The sequence below is a fragment of the Bos taurus genome, chromosome 16 (genome assembly GCF_002263795.3).
Source record: "Bos taurus isolate L1 Dominette 01449 registration number 42190680 breed Hereford chromosome 16, ARS-UCD2.0, whole genome shotgun sequence".
In the NCBI taxonomy this organism is placed as follows: Eukaryota; Metazoa; Chordata; class Mammalia; order Artiodactyla; family Bovidae; genus Bos; species Bos taurus.
In genome coordinates, this window is record NC_037343.1 from 53,703,584 (window position 1) to 53,727,485 (window position 23,902).

At 45.3% G+C, this 23,902-nt stretch overlaps 1 protein-coding gene across 1 annotated transcript in view; it reads right to left on the reverse strand.

Annotated features, from left to right (window-relative positions):
* The window catches only part of KAZN (kazrin, periplakin interacting protein), a 1,332,513-nt gene extending 1,317,697 nt beyond the window's left edge, over positions 1–14,816 (reverse strand). The window contains exon 1 of the mRNA XM_024976842.2: positions 14,612–14,816. Coding sequence (XP_024832610.2) covers positions 14,612–14,702 — 91 coding nt within the window. The 5' untranslated portion in view covers positions 14,703–14,816. The remainder of the gene's footprint in view (positions 1–14,611) is intronic.
* Between the last annotated feature and the right edge of the window lie 9,086 nt (positions 14,817–23,902).

Sequence of the window (23,902 nt, forward strand, 5' to 3'; positions counted from 1 at the left end):
ACACACACACACACACACACACCCTCACAAGCCAGTCTTAAAGGACTTCACCATCAGGAAGCCTTAGAGGATTGAGGGGACTTGGATAAGGGTCCTGCTGCTGCTAAGTCACTTCAGTCGTCTCCAACTCTGTGCAACCCCATAGACGGCAGCCCACCAGACTCCCCCGTCCCTGGGATTCTCTAGGCAAGAACACTTGAGTGGGTTGCCATTTCCTTCTCCAATGCATGAAAAGTGAAGGTGAAGTCACTCAGTCGTGTCTGACTCTTAGCGACCCCATGGACTGCAGCCCACCCAGCTCCTCCATCCTTGGGATTTTCCAGGCAAGAGTACTGGAGTGGGGTGCCATTGCCTTCTCTGGGATAAGGGTCCTGCACACAAGCAAAGGGAGACAGGGTCTGAGTCCTGGACTGAGGTCGGAGACAAGGTGATCTCATAATTGCTCATTATCCCAAAATGGCCCTCAAATGGGTTTGGGTTTAAATTTATACTACTTGGGAGGATTGAGGAAATCCCCAGCTCAAAAATTCATATCATCTACAATAACATGATATCTCACTGATAAACCCCAAACATGAGCTCAGAATCCAAACGTACAAAGTACACGAGGTCATAAGCTATTCTGGACATGAATCAAGAGAGAAACAGAAGAACTGTACTCAAGAATGTCAGAAATGTATTTATCAAATTCCTTTACAAGATAAATGTGATTTTAAATGGTTAAATATATTAAAGATAAAATCAAAAGCAAATAAGACAAGAGATTACTTTGTTAAAAAGAATACCAGGAAGATTTGAAAACTACTCAAATAGAACTTCAAGAAATTTGAAAAAGAGAGACAGTAAATGGGGAATTCCCTGTGGACACTGCTTCCACTGGAAAAGGGAGACCAGGTTCCACCCTTTGTCGGAGAACTAGGATCCCACAAGTCACGTGGCATAGCCAAAAAAGAAAGACATTAAATGAAAAATTGATTGCCTCAATTAGGCTGAAGATTAGAAGAGCCAGAAAGAAAATTAATGAACCAGAAGATAGTGTTTAATTCATTATCCAGAATGCAGTCAAAAGACAAAAATGGAAAATATGAAAAAGAAGTCAGATGGAGAAGTTCAACTCAGGTCTCTCAATATTTTCTAAGATGGGCTAGGGGGATAGAAAGAATGGGAGAGAATCAGTGTTCAAAGAAATAAATGGCTTAATATTTTCTAGAACTGAGACATCAATCTTCAGATCTGAGAAACACAAACCCCAAACAGGATGAATAAAATTAGATCCATTGCCAGACATGTAGTAAAACTACATAGCTTCCAGGACAAATATTTTAAAAATGAATTCATAGAAAAGGCAGATACCCTAAAGAAAAATAGCTCCAAAATTAATATAGGTCAACAGCAACAATAGAAGCCAGAAGAATATCATACCCAAAACGCTGAGAGAAGAATAAGCCAACCTAGAAATCTACATCCAATTGGTCTAATTTAGTAACACTAGATACAGTGATACTAAAAAATATGGAGACCCTTCTATAGTCCTTTCTGGTCCCAAACACATACGATCATCTCGCCTATCACTGGCCTGGTCTCTAGAATGCAACTCTTCAAACCCTGGCTTTCTCTAGTCAATACTCCACTGCTGAACTGGCAGTGGGTGTGCTGACCATTGGAGGCTGGAAGAAGGTATGAGGGTCCTCTTTCTAGGGGACTATTTCCTTTGCTACCTGTCTCTATGCTATAGATTTCCTCTGTGCTGGTGACGGTGTGTGTCCTCTAGCATCCCAGGACATGTCCAAGCTCTGGCCCCTGTCTCCCCAGCCTCCACTCCTCTGGCTAGACCAAATCCTAGTTCTTCCATGCAGGAGGCTTCATACGGAACACTGAGCAGGTGGTAGGCCCTGCCTTGTCCCCAAACAGGTCTTTCTGTGTTCCCTGGTAGACACCTGGGTCTCCTAGAGCCCTGAGGGATGGCCCACATGTCTCTTATGACCAAAGCTGGGGAGCTCTGACCACTCTCTGGAGTCCTGTCTCCCCTGGGGTTCCCAACTAGGGCTGCAGTCACTGCAGAAATTCAGAACCCACTGCATAAATTCCTTTTTAGATTCACTTCTAACCTAGGAAATAAGGCCAAGCTACCATCTCTCCCAAAATTGGCTGTCTTCCTGCATCACATCACCCTTCTAGCTCTCTGGACCAGCAGGGAGGAAAACAACCTCCCCTCTTCTCCCTGTACTCCTGCTCTCTAACCAGCCCTCTCTTCAAGTGTCCTAACTTGTCCTCACTATGGGTAACTGATAATGACTTCAGAAAGATCAAAGAGAAGATTTCAAGTTTCAAGAAGTCCTGAAATGCAAGTGGAGCCCAGCCTGGGTACTTGGCTACCTCATGGCTTTGTCTTCTTCCTTAGATGGGAGATCGCTGGACTGATGGTCCCTTTGATGTTCAAGGCTGGGTCTCCCTCCTCTCATGGCGCTGACACTAGACTCTACAGATTAAAACAAAAAGTAAATAGGGCTCTAGGGAGGACAGTTAATATAAAGGACCCATGAAAGCACATTTACCTTTCTGGGGAAAAAACTAGACTGTGTCTGTTTCATCCAGCTCAGTCCTTACATCCTTAGAAAGACAGATGAGATTGGAATTGGTCAAAAGAGCCAATGTCCAAAAGAATGATGTGGTTTAAGACCATAACAAAACTAGAAATGGGTTATTTGTCAAGGTCCAAATGTCACCACTATAACAGGTGGGGACAGGAATGGGAAGGTGGGAATCCTAGTACATCATTGTTATATTATTTTTACACATTCACGGTCTTTTACAGCAGGACTTTTACAATCTCCCCTAGTCCAAACATCACATTGTTGGTTTTAAGACTTCAAGTAATCCTATTGCCTTGAGGTTTCCTGTTGACTTCCCTGATAGCTCAGTGCAGAAGACCCTGTTTAATTCCTGGGTCAGGTAGATCCGCTGGAGAAGGGATAGACTGCCCACTCCAGTATTCTTGGGCTTCTGTTGTGGCTCAGCTGGTAAAGAATCTGCCTGCAATGCAGGAGACCTGGGTTCGATCCCTGGGTTGGGAGGATCCCCTGGAGAAGGGAAAGGCTGCACACTCCGGTATTCTGGCCTGGAGAATCCCATGGACTGTACAGTCCATGAGGTTGCAAAGAGTCGGACACAACTGAGTGACTTTCACTTTCCCTTTGACCTGTATAGAAATCTTCCTCACTTTTTGCTGTCTGGCAATTCCCACTGTGGGCAGGCCTTCACTCACCCACCAGCCACATCAGAGGAGGATCCTCACAGATGAATGTGCTTTTCCTTCAGATTTTTTACACCTACAGCCATTCCATTTGGAGAAGGGCTGAGGGAGCTTGGACAGTGGAGATCAAACCAGTCAATACTAAAGGAAATCAACCCTGAATATTCATTGGAAGGACTGAGGCTGAAGCTGAAGCTCCAATACTTTGGTCACCTGATGCGAAGAGCTGACTTATTGGAAAAGACCCTGATGCTGGGAAAGATTGAAGGTGGGAGGAGAAGGGGATGACAGAGGATGAGATGGTTAGATAGCATCATTGACTCAATGGACATGAGTTTGAGCAAACTCTGGGAGTTAGTGAAGGACAGGGAAACCTGGCATGCTGCCATTCATGGTGTTGCAAAGAGCTGACATGACTTAGCGACTGAACAACAAGAGGAAGCTTGTCTGGGTAAAAGCTTTGCCCTCAATGTAAAGTTTATCTGTTAGAGTATTTGGGACTAAAGAGGAAAATTGACTCTAAGTTTTTCAGAAGCTGGAGTAAGTAACCACATAGGACCTAATGAGAACAGGTCCAAGAATGAGATCAAGTCTGAAAACTAAGTATGCCCTGGGCAAGAAAAAGCACCTTAACAGCCCCATTCTTGGTGGGCTCTTCCCACCTAAGCTACCTTCCAATGAGAAACCCACCAGTCATTTAATTCCAGAACTTTCTAAAGAGCAAACCTGAGGGCACAGCAGTGTCTCTAATGTATTTTCCTACAAAAGGCCATTTTCCCTGTTACTGAGCTATGCCCACAAACTCCCCAAATCTTAGATTTGGCCCCTCTTGGCCTTCTGCACCACCATCAAGAGCAGAGAGACTGATCCACTCCTGATGCCCCCAACCTGGGCTGCTTGGGGACAGTGCACTAATGGTTCCAAGATAGCTCCCAAATGCCCACTCCAGACTGGCACAACCTCACATCAAAAACTGGAATGTCTTGGACCCTACAGACTGTGTTCCTTCTATTTGTTTCTATTCTCTATCTGCTACCAAGTCTTCTCCAGGTTCCTAAGACTAAGATGAGGGAGGAAACATCCATAGCTCAAGTTAAGTGTATTTACTGCAATGCAAAAGCTATCTCAGAAACAAGGGCTCTGAAGTCCCCAGGCCTGGGGCAGTCCTCGGCTCCAGGAAGCTATGCAAGAGAATATAGACCGAAGTCGGGGCCTCAATCTACCCCTCTCAGTTTACTCATGTTTACTCCAGGAAAGGCAGGGAATGGGACAGCATTCAGTAGGCCTACCACTCACACCAGAAGCAGATTCTGAACCGAAATCAGAGTCCTGTTGATGAGATTAGAGGGCTTGAAGCAGAGACTGTCAACCGGTGGCCCGTGGACAGGACACAGCTGTCAGAGTCGGACCCTCCAGAATCCACAGTCTTTCATCTGGTAATACACAGTCAAGAACTGGGAGGTTTCATGGAAACATTGGGACTCTGGGTTTCTCTTGGAGAATAAGAGCTGGGACATGGCTCCCCAGAACCACTGAGAAGTGGCGCCCAGCTCACCTGACTTGACTGGCCCCTATTTCCAAACGAAACATTTGCTTCTTCCACTGACTGTCTCTTAACTTTAAAAGGCTTCCTCCAAGATCAGATACTCCTTATTTCAACTAACATTTGAATTTTATTTATTCAGCTGCCCCTTATTAAGGCTGACCCTATACTTTATCATGTGAATGAGGACATGCTGGAGAATGAACGTAGACACTGTTGATAAATTATATCAGAAAGAGAGATAGGAACTGCCCCAGGTACACTGGGTTCAATGAGACCTTTCGTAAACAAACACGCTTTTGTGACGGTGGGTGGAAGTTCTCATAGACTGTTGATTCTTGACCTTAGGAGTCAAAGAAAGAGTCATTATTCTGTGTGTGTGTGTGTGCGTGTGTATGTGTTGTAACTGTAATGATTAGCCAAGGGGAGAAGTAGGAACTTTTTACAAGTCTGAAAGACATGATCATAAGGAATGTTTTAATTTAATTATAAACTTTGTCTCAGTAACAGCAGATGTGCTCGTAAGAAACAGCAATACTGACAGTGCTATGAACTGTGTCCTCTCCAAATTCACCTGTCGATGATGGTGAGTCTTGGGGAGTGATGAGATCCTGGGGGTGGAGCCATTGTGAATGGATTAGCACCCTTCACTTTTCACTTTCATGCACCAGAGAAGGAAATGGCAACCCACTCCAGTGTTCTTGCCTGCAGAATCCCAGGAACAGGGGAGCCTGGTGGGCTGCCATCTCTAGGGTCGCACAGAGTCAGACACAACTGAAGTGACTTAGCAGCAGCAGCAAGAAGAGATAGGAGAGCCTGCTCTCTCTCTGCTCTCAACCATGTGAGGACACAGTGAGAAGACAGCTGTCTGCAAACCCAGAAGAGGACTCTCACCAGACATCAGACCTGCTGGCACCCTCATCTTGGACTCCTCAGTCCCCAGAACTGTAAGAAGAAAATGATTTTTGCTTAAGTCACCCAGTCTATGGCATTTTGTTACAACAACCTGAGCTAAGATAGACAGCAGATGTTTATACATAATGCATTCAGTGCCAGGCATGGTGATAAGCACATCATACATATGAACTCATTGTCAGGCCCCAGAACCCTATGAAGTAAACTATTATCTTCATTTTACAGATGAGGAAATCAGAGCACAGAGGGATTAAGGTACTTGCCAAAAGTCACACAGCTAGTGAACAGCAGAACTGAGTTTTGAACCCAAGCAATTGCAAAAAGCAAAGGAGAAAAGGAAAGATATAAGCATCTGAATGCAGAGTTCCAAAGAATAGCAAGAAGAGATAAGAAAGCCTTCTTTAGTGATCAATGCAAAGAAATAGAGGAAAACAACAGAATGGGAAAGACTAGAGATCTCTTCAAGAAAATCAGAGATACCAAAGGAACATTTCATGCAAAGATGGGCTCGATAAAGGACAGAAATGGTATGGACCTAACAGAAGCAGAAGATATTAAGAAGAGATGGCAAGAACATACAGAAGAACTGTACAAAAAAAGATCTTCATGACCCAGATAATCACGATGGTATGATCACTGACCTAGAGCCAGACATCCTGGAATGTGAAGTCAAGTGGGCCTTAGGAAGCATCATTACAAACAAAGCTAGTGGAGGTGATGGAATTCCAGTTGAGCTCTTTCAAATCCTGAAAGATGATGCTGTGAAAGTGCTACACTCAATATGCCAGCAAATTTGGAAAACTCAGCAGTGGCCACAGGACTGGAAAAGGTCAGTTTTCATTCCAATCCCAAAGAAAGGCAATGCCAAAGAATGCTCAAACTACCGCACAATTGCACTCATCTCACACGCTAGTAAAGTAATGCTCAAAATTCTCCAAGCCAGGCTTCAGCAATATGTGAACTGTGAACTTCCTGATGTTCAAGCTGGTTTTAGAAAAGGCAGAGGAATCAAAGATCAAATTGCCAACATCCGCTGGATCATGAAAAAAGCAAGAGAGTTTCAGAAAAACATCTACTTCTGCTTTCTTGACTATGCCAAAGCCTTTGACTGTGTGGATCACAATAAACTGTGGAAAATTCTGAAAGAGATGGGAATACCAGACCACCTGATCTGCTTCTTGAAAAATGTATATGCGAGTCAGGAAGCAACAGTTAGAACTGGACATGGAACAACAGACTGGTTCCAAATAGGAAAAGGAGTTCATCAAGGCTGTATATTGTCACCCTGTTTACTTTAACTTATATGCAGAGTACATCATGAGAAACACTGGGCTGGAAGAAACACAAGCTGGAATCAAGATTGCCGGGAGAAATATCAATAACCTCAGATATGCAGATGACACCACCCTTATGCCAGAAAGTGAAGAGGAACTAAAAAGCCTCTTGATGAAAGTGAAAGTGAAGAGTGAAAAAGTTGGCTTAAAGCTCAACATTCAGAAAATGAAGATCATGGCAGCCGGTCCCATCACTTCATGGGAAATAGATGGGGAAACAGTGGAAACAGTGTCAGACTTTATTTTTCTGGGCTCCAAAATCACTACAGATGGTGACTGCAGCCATGAAATTAAAAGACGCTTACTCCTTGGAAGGAAAGTTATGACCAACCTAGATGGCATATTGAAAAGCAGAGACATTACTTTGCCAACAAAGGTCCGTCTAGTCAAGGCTATGGTTTTTCCTGTGGTCATGTATGGATGTGAGAGTTGGACTGTGAAGAAGGCTGAGTGCCAAAGAATTGATGCTTTTGAACTGTGGTGTTGGAGAAGACTCTTGAGAGTCCCTTGGACTGCAAGGAGATCCAACCAGTCCATTCTGAAGGAGATCAGCCCTGGGATTTCTTTGGAAGGAATGATGCTAAAGCTGAAACTCCAGTACTTTGGCCACCTCATGCAAAGAGTTGACTCATTGGAAAAGACTCTGATGCTGGGAGGGATTGGGGGCAAGAGGAGAAGGGGACGACAGAGAATGAGATGGCTGGATGGCATCACTGACTCGATGGACATGAGTCTCAGTGAACTCTGGGAGTTGGGGATGGACAGGGAGGCCTGGTGTGCTGTGATTCATGGGGTCGCAAAGAGTCGGACACGACTGAGTGACTGATCTGATCTGATCTGAATTGAGATCTTACAACCATGTGTCCCTGCCTCTGATGAGTAAGTCTCTGAAGAAACAGACCAATTAGAAACCAAGCTCTGCTTCTGATATAACAATGGTGGGAAGACCATGCTGCTCAAAGGCTGGGGCTTTTATACAGGCTGCTTATTCCAAGCATGTAAGGACCAGCTCACCCCTGTTGCTTTCTTCTCAAACAAGCACCATTGGTGGGAACTCCTGAGGTCAAGGTATGATCCAGGGGTGTCACTGACAGTACTTGCACCCTATAGAGATCACCAGGATGCTGAGAAAACCCTATCTTTAAACTGAATATGGAAGGTTAGGCACAGAGGAGATGCTGGAGGAAGGCAGTGAGTGGCAGGTGCCACCTCTTTTGTGCGCCATGCCCAGCAATAAACTGCTTTCCCTTGAAGAGCCTGGAGTTGAAAGTATTCAACCTTTTTTTTTCCCCCTCTCTCTCTCTGGCTATCCCACAGTTTTGGTTGCTATCTCATGTTAGATCCCTCAGATTGAGTGGAGGATGCGAGTGTTTGGGGTACTTCTCTGCTGGGAGTTGCCATTAGGCACGTAATCTGTGGGGTTTGTTTGTTTGTTTGTTTGTTTTTCCTCCAGGTTACGTTGCCCTCCGAGATTCCAAGACTCTCCACAGACCCGCCGGTGAGAGGGTTTCCTGGTGTTTGGAAACTTCTCTTTTAAGACTCCCTTCCTGGGCTGGATCTCCATCCCTAACTCTCTTTTTATCTTTTATATTTTGTCCTACCTCCTTTCAAAGACAATGGGCTGCTTTTCTGGGTGCCTGATGTCCTCTGCCAGAGTTCAGAAGTTGTTCTATGGAATTTTCTCAGCGTTCAAATGTTCTTTTGATGAATTTGTGGGGGAGAATGTGGTCTCCCCGTCCTATTCCTCTGCCATCTTAGGACCGCCCCCCCCCCCCGAAAGTATTCAGCTTGAGGGCTTCCTTGTCGGCTCTGTGGTAAAGAATCTGCCAACCAATGCAGAATACACGTCTCCGATCTCTGATCTGGGAAGATTCCACATGCCTCAGAGCAATTAAGCCTGTGTGCCACAACTACTGAGCCTGTGTTCCAGAGCCTGGGAGCTGCAAACACCAAAGCCCACATGCCCTAGAGCCTGTACTCTGCAAGAAGAGAAGCCACCATAATAAGAAGCCCACACTGCAATTATAGAGTGGCTCCCACTGACTCCAACTAGACACGAGCAGCAGTGAAGACCCAGTACAGCCAAAAATAAACAAAATTATTATTTTTTTAAAGTATTCAACTTGATCAGCCCAAGAGACTATTGGGATAAACTGCTTTCCCCACCACCCTTGATTCCACAAGCTCACTTGAAAGAATCAGTCTTGAGAAGAAGAGTGACCATAATCATGGTTTTGCTTTGCCAGATTCCACAAGCACCATTCTATTGTGCTAACAGCGTCTCGTGGGGATGACAGCCATCCTATAAAAGGATTTGACTTAACACAGACCTGTCAATGTCTTCCTGTTGAAAACACCATCTGAGGTCTGGAGGACTCCAAGGCAACCAAGATGACGTTTCCTAACCTCAGAAAGCTGAGGGTCTAATGAAGAAGGCACTGAAGAACAGGAATCACAACACAACACGCTATGAATAGTAGTGTGAAAACACAGAAGACACAGGCCACTCCCACTTTAAGCTACAAACTCCTGGAAGATGGAGAGTATTTATCTTCGGTACCTCTGGTTACTGCAGACTCCACATTCATTCAGCAAACATTTTCTGGCACAGATGTTCAACAAGCATTTCTGGAGATAAATTCCTGGGGGAGCTAGGAAATTTGACAGAGTCTAGATAGAAGAACAGGAAAGAGTAGATACTTGGGATCCAGATGCCTTGAATTCGAATCCTGGATCAACCACTAACCTTCCTTTCCTTTATGGGCCTTAGCTTTCTCATCTATAAAATGGGGATGATTTCATTTGCCTTATGAGGATGTGACAAGGATGAAACTAGATATCACGTAAGCACTTAGCATAATGACAATCCCAGAATGAGCACCCAATAAGTATCTGCTATGGTTATACTCAATTGCCAGTATACACTATGGTAATTCTTTGTTGCGAATGTCAAAACATACAATTCACACTGGAGAAACAGCCAGGCAGGTCCTAGATGACCACCCCTTGGGGATCTAAACGGAAACCTGAAAGCTGTGTTCCCATACCCATAGATGAAAAGATAGGAATCAAGACTCTCCTCTTGGCTCATGTTTATCTGTTTAATTTTTGCAAAACCACCAACATGTTCACCTCACAGCAGATGCCATAAATCTAGTTCTCTCCTCTCTTGGTTCCAACTATGGCAAGTGGCTTCCAAGTACATATAGGTTATATACCCAGATGGATTCCTATATTGTTCAAAAGGCAGGAAAGGTGGCTCAGCTGATAGCCTTCAGAAGGAGCAAGGCAGTAAAGTCAAAAGATGACCAGACCCTGGCTCCAGGTACCGACCTGACTTGTCAGACAGACAGACAGACATGACTTGCATTTATTTTGAGTTTCTGCATGGTAAGGAGCTAGGGGCTTATCCAGAAATGATGGTGCAAATAGGGAACCTTGTGAGTGACTTCTGAGCTGCAATTCAGAGGTATGCAGAACAGTAGCATCCAGGTAATCAGGTCTTGTCACTTTCTTGCCCTCTCCTCACATCCACCCTCCCACTTGAGCTGGGCCTGGATTCCTGCAGCGTCAGCAGGACATATTGGACAGAATGACTTTAATCCTTCTGGTCAAGCACAGTAACCCTGTGGAAATGCTTTCCACTCAAATGGGACAGGCAGGATTTCAACCAGGATGACACAGGGGCAGCTTAGCAAGTCCCAGCAAGATATAAAGCCCCAGAAGCCCTCACCTGCAAGCTAGAGTCCCCCAAACAACAGAATGTTAGGCTGAGGGATGAGTCAAGAGCCCTCAGCAGAGACAGGACCAAACACCAGGGTCAGAGTGGCACCTTGGTCAAACATTTTGGGGTCCAAGGATGTGCGTGCTTGTGCTTAGCCATGTCCAATACTTTGCAATCCATGGACTGTAGGCCTGGAGAAGGGCATAGCAACCCACTCCAGTATTCTTGCCTGGAGAATCCCATGGACAGAGGAGCCTGGCAGGCCATAGTACATAGGGTCACAAAGAGTCGGATTCGACTGGAGTGACTTAGCACACACATATGGACTGTAGTCCACCAGGCTCCTCTGTCATTTTCCTGACAAGAATAGTGGAGTGGGTCACCATTTCCTTCTCCAGGGATCTTCCCGACTCAGGGATCAAACCTGCAATTCTTGTGTCTCCTGCAACAGCAGGCAGATTCTTTACCACTTAGTCACCTGGGAAGGGGTCCAAAGAGGAGATAAAAAGGAGTTACTTAGCTACAGAGACCAGCAGTGTACCAGCTTGAGTCTATATAGTCCATCCCCCAAGACTGTCTCCCAACATTCTCAGTAAAATGCAAGAAATAGCTGGAAGCCAGAGTGATGCAGGATACTGTGAGGTCAGTTAGTGGGAATGTGGCCTCAGGCTCCCACCTGAAGAAGGCCAGGCAAGAAGACTGGAGAATGGTGGCCCCATCAGTCATTCTTGCCTGGTCAGATTAACATCTCACCTACCATTTTAGGGCCAAAGGAAAGGGGAAGAAATTTGAGTTGGGGGTTAGAAAGAGAAGAGAATGTCATAGTATGACCCATTCTGAAGTGGGGTGAGGGACCCTGGAGAGGGAAAAGGGTGAGCAACAGCATCAAAGACCATGAAAGATTCAAAATGCTACCCTTTCCTCCAAATCCTTCAGAAATACAGGCATAGTTTTTTTGAAAAGACTCTTTGCAGAAGCCATGGGATTGCCTTTTTGGGGTACAGGCTTTGGGGTGGCCTAAGGTTTAAATCCCACCTTTGCCAACATCTAAACTTCACCCATTAAGTAGGAAATACGCATCTCCCCGCAAGGCGGCCATGAAGAGGAGGCAGGTGTGATCTTCCCTACTATGATCAGGTGCCATGGATCCGGACACACAGTGGGAACTCTGTCCTTCTTAGGACTTTCAGATCCACTCTAAATGCTTCCCAAAGCAACAAAGATGTGTGTATGGTGCAATGGCATAGGATATGAGAAAACCAAGACACCATGTAGCACAAAAGTGCCAGGAAGAAAGCACGTGTCTGAGCCAAATTCTCAGGTCTGAGCCCTTTCACATGACCTGGTTAAGATTTTTGAAAATTAAGAGAGTTTATGTAAAATATATAGGAATGTTTGTTCAGAAACAGAACCATTTAAAAGTCACAATCTACATAATTCTCTTTTCTTCAATATGCTTTTACATTTACCACTAACTAGATCATCATCTACTCACATAAAGGCTATAACTTACTCTTCAGACTCGGTGGTTCCTGGCATTGTGCAGAGGAAGCACACAGTAGGTACTCAGTGAATATGTGTGTCTCTCACTCGAGAACAGATGTGATGAACAAAGCCCCTGTGAGCCCCTGGAGTTATGGAAGCATTTTCACATTCATTTAAGATCTCGTTTGTGATACCTACTGGACTACAAACACCTTGCTTGGAGACATCTCAGTGTTTGCTCTCAACCCCCTTCACCTAACTGAGTGAGGGCTTTTGACTTGGAGGTTAATTATTCCTCCTTGCCTGTCTTCAGGGAGAGAGCTCTCCCTTGAGACTGCTGGTCATTATTATTCCATGTTGCACTGCTCGCTTGACGTAAAGGATTTCTTTTAAGGAGACAGAGAATTCCATGACCTGATTTAGGCTTGGATGCCTCCAAAAGCTTAGAGGATAAAGCCACAGGGGACAGCGCTGAGGTCTTCTAGAAATCTATCATCTGCCTTCCCACAGTAACTCCAGAGAAGCAGAAAGGTGTGTGAAACTTCAGGAAAATCTCAAGTCCTCCTTCTTATGTATAACAGCAGGAAAGGCACTTAAGCTATTGCAGGTCAAATATTCCTCAAGTATATATAGAGTGGGAGACAAACCAGAATTAAGCTGCCATGGGGTGGGGGTGGTGATCAGCACTTTGATCTTCTATAATCATGGGCAGCTATGCTCTCAGCAAACAGATATGCCTTGACTAGGCCCTGGAAGGATGCCTGCCCAGAGCCCCCCATGCCTCCTGTCTGTGCTAAGTCACTTCAGTCGTGTCCAGCTCTTTCCAATCCTATGGACTGTAGCCCACCAGGCTCCTCTGTCATGGGATTCTCCAGGCAAGAATACTGAAGTGGGTTGCCATGCCTTATTCCGGGGGATCATCCTGACCCAGGGATTGAACCCAAGTCTCTTACATCTCCTGCATTGGCAGGTGGGTTCTTTACCACTAGCAAGTACCACCTGGGAAGCCCTCACACCTCCTAGAAACATTAAAAAACACTTGACACTAAAACTGTGCTGGCTAGGCACCAGGCTCCGTCCTAAGGCTTTCCATGTGTGTATTAACATGTTGAATCTCTGCAATGACTCTATGAGGCAGTGTCTACTATCCCCACTTTATAGGCACAGAGAAGCTAAGTAACATGCCTGAGGTCACACAGCGTGTACCAGGTGAAGCTGGGACTCAAAGCCAGGCAGTCCACCCCAGAGCCCTCATTCACTTAGTCTATGAGCTTCCACTTGTGCAAATACATCCCATCCTTGAACACTGTTCAAGTTCACTTTCTCCATTGCACTGGGCTCCTCTGAGTTCACAGAATCTAAGGCCTGGAAGGACCAGGCAGCTCAAGTCCAGTTCTCTTGTTTTGCAGCTGGAGACAGATTCCCAAGGGAAGTGGATAGGGGTAGGGTCTGTCATTTCCAAGGTTGTGCCACCACTGACACCGACTCAAGCCCCAGACTCCTAAATGCAGTGCTCTCCTCACCACCTTCCAGAGATTCACAGCACAAATGCACAATTAACACTTTCATTTCCAGGAAACCACTGAGGAAACACATGGCCCTTTTCCCAATAGCAGGAATGAACTCTGAGAAAGCAGGCAGCCTATGTCCTATGACTCCAACATAATTGAAATCATGGATCAAGCACCAGCCTGTGGGTTCCACCACAGTGACTATTTGCACCAAGCTACTCCCCCGACTCCAGTTTTCTTTGTAGCCGACTGCCCAAACTGGCAAGATGGCTGGCACAGAGTAAGGCTGCAGCCCACACCAAGTTTTCCATTCTACAGGAAAGGTGAGGTTTCTATGGAAGAGCCAAGGCTAGAGAGGAATGCCCACAGTGGAGCCCAGGGCTGGGAGACACTGCTCAGGGCAGACCCTCTTAGGAGTACCTAAGTTACTCCAGTGGCGCTCGGAATGCCATGGCTTAACCACCACTCTTAGCAGCAGAGAGGTTTAGCAGCAAAGAGACAAGAGGACAAAAAGGCAACTATATTGTCTAGGACTGGCACCTGCCCCCAAATATTACCACAGCCCCTGTGTCATCAGACTCTCCTGACGTACCCTCCCACATCCTCCAGGTAGCCACAAAGAAAAGAGGTGGTGAGATCAAAGGGTGCCTCACTTGCCCTGTCCAGGCAGCAATTCAGTCTCCTGGCACATCCTAGAAACTTTAAAGTGGACATGCCTGGCAAGCATGCCACTAGCTAGCTGAACCTCACATTCCAAATTACAGCACGACACAGATGAGACACACCTGGGCCTCCAGCCCTGGGGCCCCTGGAGAGCGCCCACTGCCCCCAGGACACGCTTCCTACCTGCTTCCATAAGTTGGCACTGCTGACCAAAGACGTGGGAGAAGGTGACCGGGCCGGCTGCGGAACTGGATGTCGCCAGCGTGGATTCCATGGCTCTCCGGGGGTCTTTCGTGTTGGTCCCCTGGCTGCGTCCAGACCCTTCAGAGCCGCTGAGCCGAGGATGACGTCACTGGCCCAGAACTGTAGGTCGGAGGCGACTTGTCACTTCCAAGAAAATGTCCCCGCCCCCAAAGTTTACAAGGTTCTTCCTCTCGCCGCCGAGTCCCTGCAGTTTTTCTCAAATACCGGTCAAGTGCAAAATGACACCCTCTGGGGCTCTGCAGAGCTTGCACAGCGAAAGGAGTTAGATGCTAAAGCAGAATCTAAGTTTTCCCTCCGCAGAAGTTGCCTCCTCTGGGCCGGGGTCGGGGTGACTGAGTCACCTGGCAGAGGCCGCGGGTCCGGGGAGCCGCTCAGCCCGGGGGCCACCGGGGAGAGCTCGGCCCGGCCGCGTCCCAGCGCCGGCTGCTGCAGGAAACGCGCAGCCGGTTCCGCGGCGGCTCCTGCCAGGAGGGAGGGCGCGAGCGAGGCTGCCCCAGGCTCCCCGGGGACCCGGCCTCGCAGGCCCGCGGCTCCTGCGGCACGGGCCCTGGTCTCCGTCCTCCCGCAGCCCGAGCGCGGCTGTCCCGGGTCCGCGCGCCCCGGGGCGGGCGGCCAGATGCAGACGAGGAGCGCGCGGGAGGCGGGCGCAGCGCGGGCACTCTGCAGCTCTGGACCACCGACGTGCCCGCGGCTCATCCTTCACTCCAGACGGATGCTGTTCCCTTCCTCGTCCCCTTCCTCTCCGGGCTGTAGGGAGGGGAATGAGACGTGGTTAAGGAGCCTGGTCCCACCTACGGCAGCCGGCCTTCCCCCTGCCCAGCCCGCCACCCCCTTTCCATGTCCGTTACTTGGAGAGATTTGTGGATGCAGAGGGAAGTGCTAACTCAGCCCAGAGGCTCTCGGCCGCTGTAACCTCTTCATGCCCACAGCCCAGGAAGAACCAGAACAAAACAGGAGAAGACAATGCCAGCAATAAAATCCAAAGATCAAGAAGAGAAGAGAGGGAAAATGCCATCCATCCCCCATGTCACTCCAGTGACACAGAAATGGTCCGGGTGCTTCATCTTTGCCAGACCAGGCCTATTTTGTGCAGAGAGCCACCAGTCCAGTCCCCTGCCCCGACCCCCAAGGGCAGTTTCTCTGTAAAGGGAGAAAGGCAGGGAGAAATAATTCTCCCATGGTTACAACAGCTGTTTCTGAGGGTGCTGTGTCTTTATCCTGCTATCCCATCTGCTGATCACAAAGCTGCTAACTTGTGAGACGTAGCAACATCTCCAGCCAGCATTTTGGATACTTCCACTGGGGATCTGGCTGCAACCCTGGCAGCACCACTTTCGCCAGGAGAGAGAGAGAGAGTGACAGCGCAGCAACAACAGTCAAAACACCCATGTTTTTCCCCAGGAGGACTTTGGTTCAAACATTGCTTACTTTCTGTATCTCAAGAACAGAATAGCGAAGTTCCAAAGTTCCAGAAAGGCTCTCACACAGAAGCCCTTCCCATCAGAACCCTTTGTCACCAAAGAGGCACCGCTCCTTGATGCTGGAACATAACCTGGCATGGTTAAGGCAAGGCAGAAGAAGCTTTGAAATAAGGAGTAAAATGAAGCCTACTTCATGTTTATGGTTTACAGCAGCTTGAACCATTGAGGATCCCCTTTCTCATACAAAAGAGGTTCTTCTCCAGGTCATGAAAGTATAAGACATCAGAGAACATTCTCTCTGACCACTCAGGTGTAAGACAACTAAGGACTAAGGTCAGGAGAAGACCAGATCACTTGATAACTGCAGAAACCATACACAGGATGTGAAATGGGTTGGCTTCCCAACTCTGGGTGGCTATGGAAGTTTCAATGCATCTGAGCAATGGGCTACTATGCCACCACCAGAAAAAAAAAACTCCAAGCTGAATTTGGAATGGAGGGTGAATGCAGGGAGCACAGAGGATTTTTAGGGCAGTAAAAATTCTCTCATGATATCATAGTGATGGATACGTGTCATTGTGGTGGTGCTGTCGTTCAGTCGCTAGTGAAAGTCACTTAGTCGTGTTCAACTCTTTGTGACCCCATGGACTAAACAGACCATGGAATTCTCCAGGCAAGATTACTGGAGTGGGTAGCCTTTCCCTTTTCTAGGGGATCCTCCCAACCCAGGGATTGAACCCAGGTCTCCCACATTGCAGGCAAATTCTTTACCAGCTGAGCCACAAGGGAAGCCCAAGAATAATGGAGTCGGTAGTCTATCCCTTCCTAGGGGATCTTCCCGATCCAGGAATTGAACCAGGGTCTCCTGCACTGAAGGTGGATTCTTTACCAACTGAGCTATGAGGGAAGCCAAGTGATATTCAGTCGCTAAGTGGTGTTGAACTCTTTGTGACCCCATACTGGAGTGGGTTGCCATTTCCTTCTCCAACTGATCTCCCTGGACCAGAGGCGGAACTCGTGTCTCCTGCACTGGCAGGCAGATTTTTTACCACTGAACCACCAGGGAAGCCCCACATGTCTTTATATATTTATTCAAACCCACAGAAGGTACAAGAGTGAACCCTAATGTAAACTATAAACTTTGGGTGCTGATGCTGTATCAGTGTAGGTGCATCAGCTGTAACAAATGTACCACTCTGGGGGCTGTTGATTATGTGGGGAGGCTGTGCATATGTGAAGGGAGGGGATATACGGGCAATTTCTGTACCTTGTTCTTAATTTTGCTGCGAACCTAAAACTGTTCTTTAAAAATAATCTTTAAAAAGAATCCAAAGTAATCCTTTACATACTAATTCACCCTGCCGATGCCTTTTGTTTGGAAAACCATGCTTCTCCCTTCCCTTCTCTGTACTTCCCTTCTCACTGCTACAAGCTGTTTAATATACTAAATTCCACACATTTTCCTCTGTCTGCTCCCTTAGTACCAGGTACCTGAGTTGTCTCCTATGCCCTGTAAATGTGGCCAACACAGTAATGATGCCACCTAATGGTTAGTCATCAATACATCATCCAAATCAGAACACTTTGACAGTGCATGAATGGAACCACTATTAGTAATTATACCAGGATAAGGGGCATAAACTGGGAGGAATGGATCTGTGCAAGAAGTTCGCTGGTTTCATACCCAGGAATGGACTTACTCGAAGACACATACAAATTTAATTTCATTCAGTGCTGCCAAGTACTACTCCAGGATGGTTCTGCCGGTTCACCTGCTCACTGGGACCACACATGGGTTCCTACTTCCCCACATCTTTGCCCATAATTGTCATTGGCAAGTATTAGGAAGTTGGGTGATCAAATGGGTATAAAGTTACAGTTCATTGATTTGACTTGATTTCCTTACTTATTAGTAAACTGAGCACTTCATGGAAAGCTTATTAACCAGAGGCTTCCTCTTCAGGAAATTGCCTGTTCACAGCCTTTGCTCATTTTTCTAGTCGTTTTTCTATATTTGACTTTCTTATTGATTTGCACAGTAGGTTCCCTCACTTTGCTAGATATCCATTTAAACTTTGCCAATATCTTTGCCCAACTGTTAATTCTGACCATGGTGTCTTTTCTTATTGAGAAATACTTCTCTTTAATATGGTCAGATCCATGGCTCTTCTGACTTATCTGTTTTGAAGGCCTTGCTTAAAATATCCTTCCCTTCTTCTGGGCTGTGAAGTCAGCCTCCTTTATGGTTCTACTTTTTACATTTAGTCCTTGTCTATCTGGAGAGTGCTTTTATACCCGGTATAAGGTAAGATACGGTTTTATTTTTGTCAAGATTGTGAACAGTTTCCCCCAAACATCTTTCCCACCCCATCTTTTCCCTGCTTCAACATCACTATCATTATCTATCAAATTTCCATTTACGTGAGTCTATTCCTGGGCTCTCTCCTGTCCTGTTCATTCCCCCATACTATGTTGTCAATGCTAACATTTTAGAGTTGCTGGTCAACATTTTAAGACATCTAGATTTCAATTTTTTTCAGAAATCAGACTTAAGACTCCCCTCGTGGTCCAGCAGTTAAGAATCTGCCTGCCAATTCAGGGGGCATGGGTTCAATCTCTGGTCCAGGAAGGTTCCACATGCCTCAGGGCAACTAAGCCTGTGCACAACAACTTCTGAGCCCAAGCACTGTAACTACGGAGGCCTGCACACCCAAGAGCCCACGGTCTGCAACAAGAGAAGCCGCCACAATGAGAAGCCACAATGAGCACCGCAACAGAAGAGTAGCCCTTGATGGCTGCACCTAGAGAAAAGCCCACACAGCCACCAAGACCCAGCACAGCCAAAATTAAATAAATAAATAAAAAAGAAGTCCAACTTGCTGCTGTTGAGCCTGTGTATCTCATGCTGGGAATAAACTGGAACAGCAGGTCCCCCTTTATGTGAAATGCACGCGCTCCTGCTGCTCAGCCCTGGTCTGCATTCATTGACAATATAAGACTATTATTCTTCACAGAGATGTGTTCAGGTACCAAACACACCTCCAAAGATAAAAGTCAAAAGCAAGTAAGCCTAGAGAAGACAGTAACTGACTTAAGGACTTTTGTTACCTCTGTGCTGATAAAGATCATTTATTGAATATCTCTTTGACACCTGACACTATGCTGGCTACAGGAAGAAGGAATAAAGGAAAGTCGTGGGGGAGGAGGGGAGGCAGGAGGAGACAGTGTGAGAAACCACTCAGAATCTCCGCACATGTGATAAACACAAAGAATAATTAACCAACCAAGTGGGAACATATCACATGGTGAATTATGGGTCAGGAAAGGTCTTGCCATCACATACAGATACCCTCAGGGAAATACTTATGGGACAGAGTACTGGAGAGGAATCTAAGAAGAGATGTGGAATTGTCAGCAGGAAAAGGAAGGGATTTGGGTTGGGGGAGGGGATTTTGGCACAAAGTCATTTGGGCAAAACTAGTTTAAATGCCATGTTATACTGGAAAGGTTTCAAAGTCCGCTGAGAGCTCTTAAGATTAGGAAGGATATAAATTTGCTCTGCTTCAAATCAATGATCCTATCGATATTCTTAAGATTTCCCCTGGCACCTTTCCAATTCTATAGACTTTAAATTGTCCTCCCTCAGAGGACTCCCTGACTTTGTGCAGACTCATAGTCCCAGAGGAGTTAGGAACCAATTCTCTGATAAATCAGGGTCAACCCATCAGTTGTTATTACCCACAGCTCCCAAAAGCTGCAGAGTACCACAGCCAACCATTGTAGAAAGGAAGGGTAGAACTTTCCTTGTGGTTCAGCGCTTGAGAATCTGCCTGCCAAAGCAGAGGACATGGGATCAGTCCTTGGTTCAGAAAAATTCCACATGTCTTGGGGAAACTAAGCCCATGTGCCACAGCTACTGAACTTATGTTCCTAGAGCCTGTACTCTGCAGCAGAAGAAGCCACTACAATGAGAAGCCCATGCACCGCAACTAGAGAGTGAACACCACTTGCCCCAACTTAGAGAAAGCCATACAATAAATAAATAATTTTTTTAAGGGAAGGACAATTTAGAAAAACATGACACTGAGCTCAGAGATACTTGTTGCTTCATGTCTCGTAGCAAAGTACCATTAAGTAGAATGTGCTACATGACATGAGCCATCATATTAATATGAGCTCCATAGACAGTCTAATAACAGATACCAGCATGTCCCTATCCCAGAGGAGGAAATTTGGTCTTATGAAAATTCAAGTACTTTGCCCAAGATTACACAGCCAGAAAATATAGACATTAATAGGTAATCTATAAGATAAACAGTTCTACTGGTTCTCTGCTTTGCAGTAACTACTCTCCATTTTATCGAAAAGTTGTGCTGTTGGCTCTCAAAGGTCTCCATTTGACACAAGTTCCTAGCAAGTCACAATAAATGTTTTTCCTTTTATAAAATTTTTAAACTGTTTGACTGGGTTATAATTCATGTGCCATATAATTCACCCATTTAAAGTGTACAATTCATTGGTATCCATATATGCACAAAAATGTACAACCATTGACACAGTTGAGGTTAGAATAATTTCATGATCTCAAAAAAACACAGACATTTTAGCTATCACCCTCTGCACAACTGCCCCCCTCATCATAAGTCACCACTAACCTTTCTATCTCTATAAATTTCCCTATTCTGGAGACATGAATGGGATCACAGAATATGTAGACTTCTGCATCAAAAGTCTACATCCTTCACTTAATGTATTGCTTTTAGGTTCACTGAAGTTGTAACATGTATCAGTACTTCATTCCTTCTTATGGCTGAATAATATTCCACTGTATGGATATACCACATTTTATTTACTCATTCATCTACTGAATTACATTTGAGTCATGTCTGCATTTTGGCTATTATGAAACTGCTGCTATAAACACTGTGTACAACCTTTGGTATGGACACATGTTTTCATTCCTCATAGGTATATAACTAGAAGTAGAACTGCTGAGACACAGGGTAACATGTTGAAAAGCACAGACATCGCATCGCTGACAAAGGTCCTATAGTCAAAGCTGTGTTTTTTCTCGTATTCATGTGTGAATGTGAGAGATGGACCATAAAGAAGGCTAGCACCAAAGAACTGATGCTTTCAAAGATCCCTGAGAGTCTTTTGGACTGTGAAGAGATCAAACTAATCAATTCTAAAGGAAATATATTCATTGGAAGGGATGATGCTGGAACTGAAGCTCCAATACTTTGGCAACTTGATGCAAAAAGCGGAATCATTTGAAAAGACCCTGATGCTGGGAAGATTGAAGGCAAAAGGAGAGGGGGCAGCAGAGGATGAGACAGTTAGATAGCATCACTGACCCAGTGGACATGAATTTAAGCAAACTCCAAAAGATAGTGGAGGACAAAGGAACTTGGCGTGCTGCAGTCCATGAGGCTGCAAAGAGTTGGACACAACTTAGTGATTGAACAACAATGTTGAATCATTGAGGAATTGCCGGCCTGTTTTCCAAAATGGACATACCGTTTTACATTCCTATCAGGAATGTATGAGGATCCTGAGTTCTTACTAACACCCATTATACAATCATGCTTTGATGCAGTACTAAGTTATCCTAATAATCTAAATGGTGGCAAAGAATAAAATAGTAATTGGCTCAAAGGGAACTTAAATTTCTGAACAGACTCATTTCAAAGGATAATCTTTTCTCTTTCTATGGAAGTCACTGATGACTAAATCTGGGCCAAAAAGAGATAAAAGAGTCCCTTAATTCTGTCGTGACAGAACCTATAGAAGGAAACAATGTTTTGCTGGAGCAATACCATCATTACCATCAACTCTAGGTCTTATCTTATTTCTATAATTTCATATATACTTTCTAGTGCTAAATCAAAAATAGCCAGGTATCTATTTCCCCTTCTTTCCCTTCTGAATAATTCCATTCAATTCAAAAGACAGGACAAGACAGAAAGAAAGAAATCCATGCCAAGGTGTAGGGGGTGAAGCTCAATGCTGAGTCAGAGCCCAAGCAAGATGAGGGAGCATTTGTGGGGTAAGGATAGAGGGCAGGAGGGTCAGTGGCCAAGTGAGGTGAGGAAGACATCCACACAGAGCAGCAGCAGCAACCAAAGACTGGTTACATATGGGGCAGGGGGAGGAGAGAGATCCAACAAATAAGCAAACACGTTGAAGACAATAGGAGTCTGGTTTCCTACTGTTAAAGAAGAGAGAAAAGTTAGAATAAAATTTATGCTGTTAGATAGAAATTGTAAGTATTGGTATTAACTCATGATTAATACTATATATACGTGTGTGTGTGTGTGTGTGTGTGTGAAGGAAGAGGGGACTTCCCAGGTAGCACAGTGGTAAAGAATCTGCCTGCTAATGTAGGAGATGCAAGAGACGCAGGTTCGATCCCTGGGTTGGAAAGATTCCCTGGAGCAGGAAATGACAACCCACTCCAGTATTCTTTCCTGGAAAATTTCATTGACAGAGGAGCCTGGCAGTCCATGGGGTCACAATGAGTTGGACACAACTGAGCAATTGAGCATACACACAAAGGAGGAAAGGGTTTCCCCGGTGGCTCATTGGGTAAAGAATTGGCCTGCAATGCAGGAGATGCAGATTTGATCCCCGAGTCAGGATGATCCCCTGGAGGAGGGCATGGCAACCCACTTCAGTATTCATGCCTGGAGAATCCCGTGGACAGAGGAGCCTGGTGGGCTACAGTCCATAGCGTCACAAAGAGTCAGACACGACTGAAGCGACTTAGTACACACACAAAGGAGAACGGGGCCACGGAGGATGCAATGGTTGGATGGCATCATCAACTCAATGGACATGAATCTGAGCAAACTCCAGGAGATAGTGGAGGACAGGGAAGTCTGGCATGCTACAGTCCATGGGGTTATAAACAGTCAGACATGACTTAGTGATTGAACAACAACAATACATACATACATATATGTATGTATGTATGTATACACACACACACATACACATATGTATATAACAGATAAATCTAGATTTAGATGTGTGCATATATGTAGTATGTCAATTTATATATATGCTATATTCCTTAATTCTGTTCACTGGAAAGGCCTGGGAGCAGTGACACTCCATAAAAACCAAGACGTAGGCTCTAAACATCATTCTTCCCTATAAAATATCAGGGCTGGGTGCTTCCAGGGCTGGGGCAAGGAGAACATAGAAAAGTTTGACATCATGTTCATCTAGAAATTAAGGAAAAGCTCAAAGATGGATGGAAAGATTCGAAAAAGAAATATAAGTCAGTTTAAAGGGGTTCTCACTGGCCAGTGAGATAATGGTGATAAGGATAATTTGAGCATTAAAAAAAAGATAATAATGAAGTCAATTCCACTGCACAGAAATCTAAGAGTCCATACAGATAAACAGATGGATGAATGGATAAACAAATACACACTTACACAAATACATTTATAGAGAGATAGGTAAAGAGAAAGCTCTTCTTTATGGCAGAATAGCAACCAATAAATGTATTCAAGATGATGTAATTGGAAAAGTGCCATTTGACAGACATTCATAGCTATAATTCAGGAAAGTAACATCAATGACTGCAAAAACTAGTGGATAAAAATTTGATGCAAAACAATAGACTTATACTATGCCCCCATAACACATTTATTACTTGCAAAGAGAAAAAAAGGAGGGGCCTTACGTTGGGGAAATCTAATTAAGAAATCAGCTTAATCAAATGACCAAAGTTCACATTATTAGTAAACCAAAATCACGTACCATTCCAGAGGATACA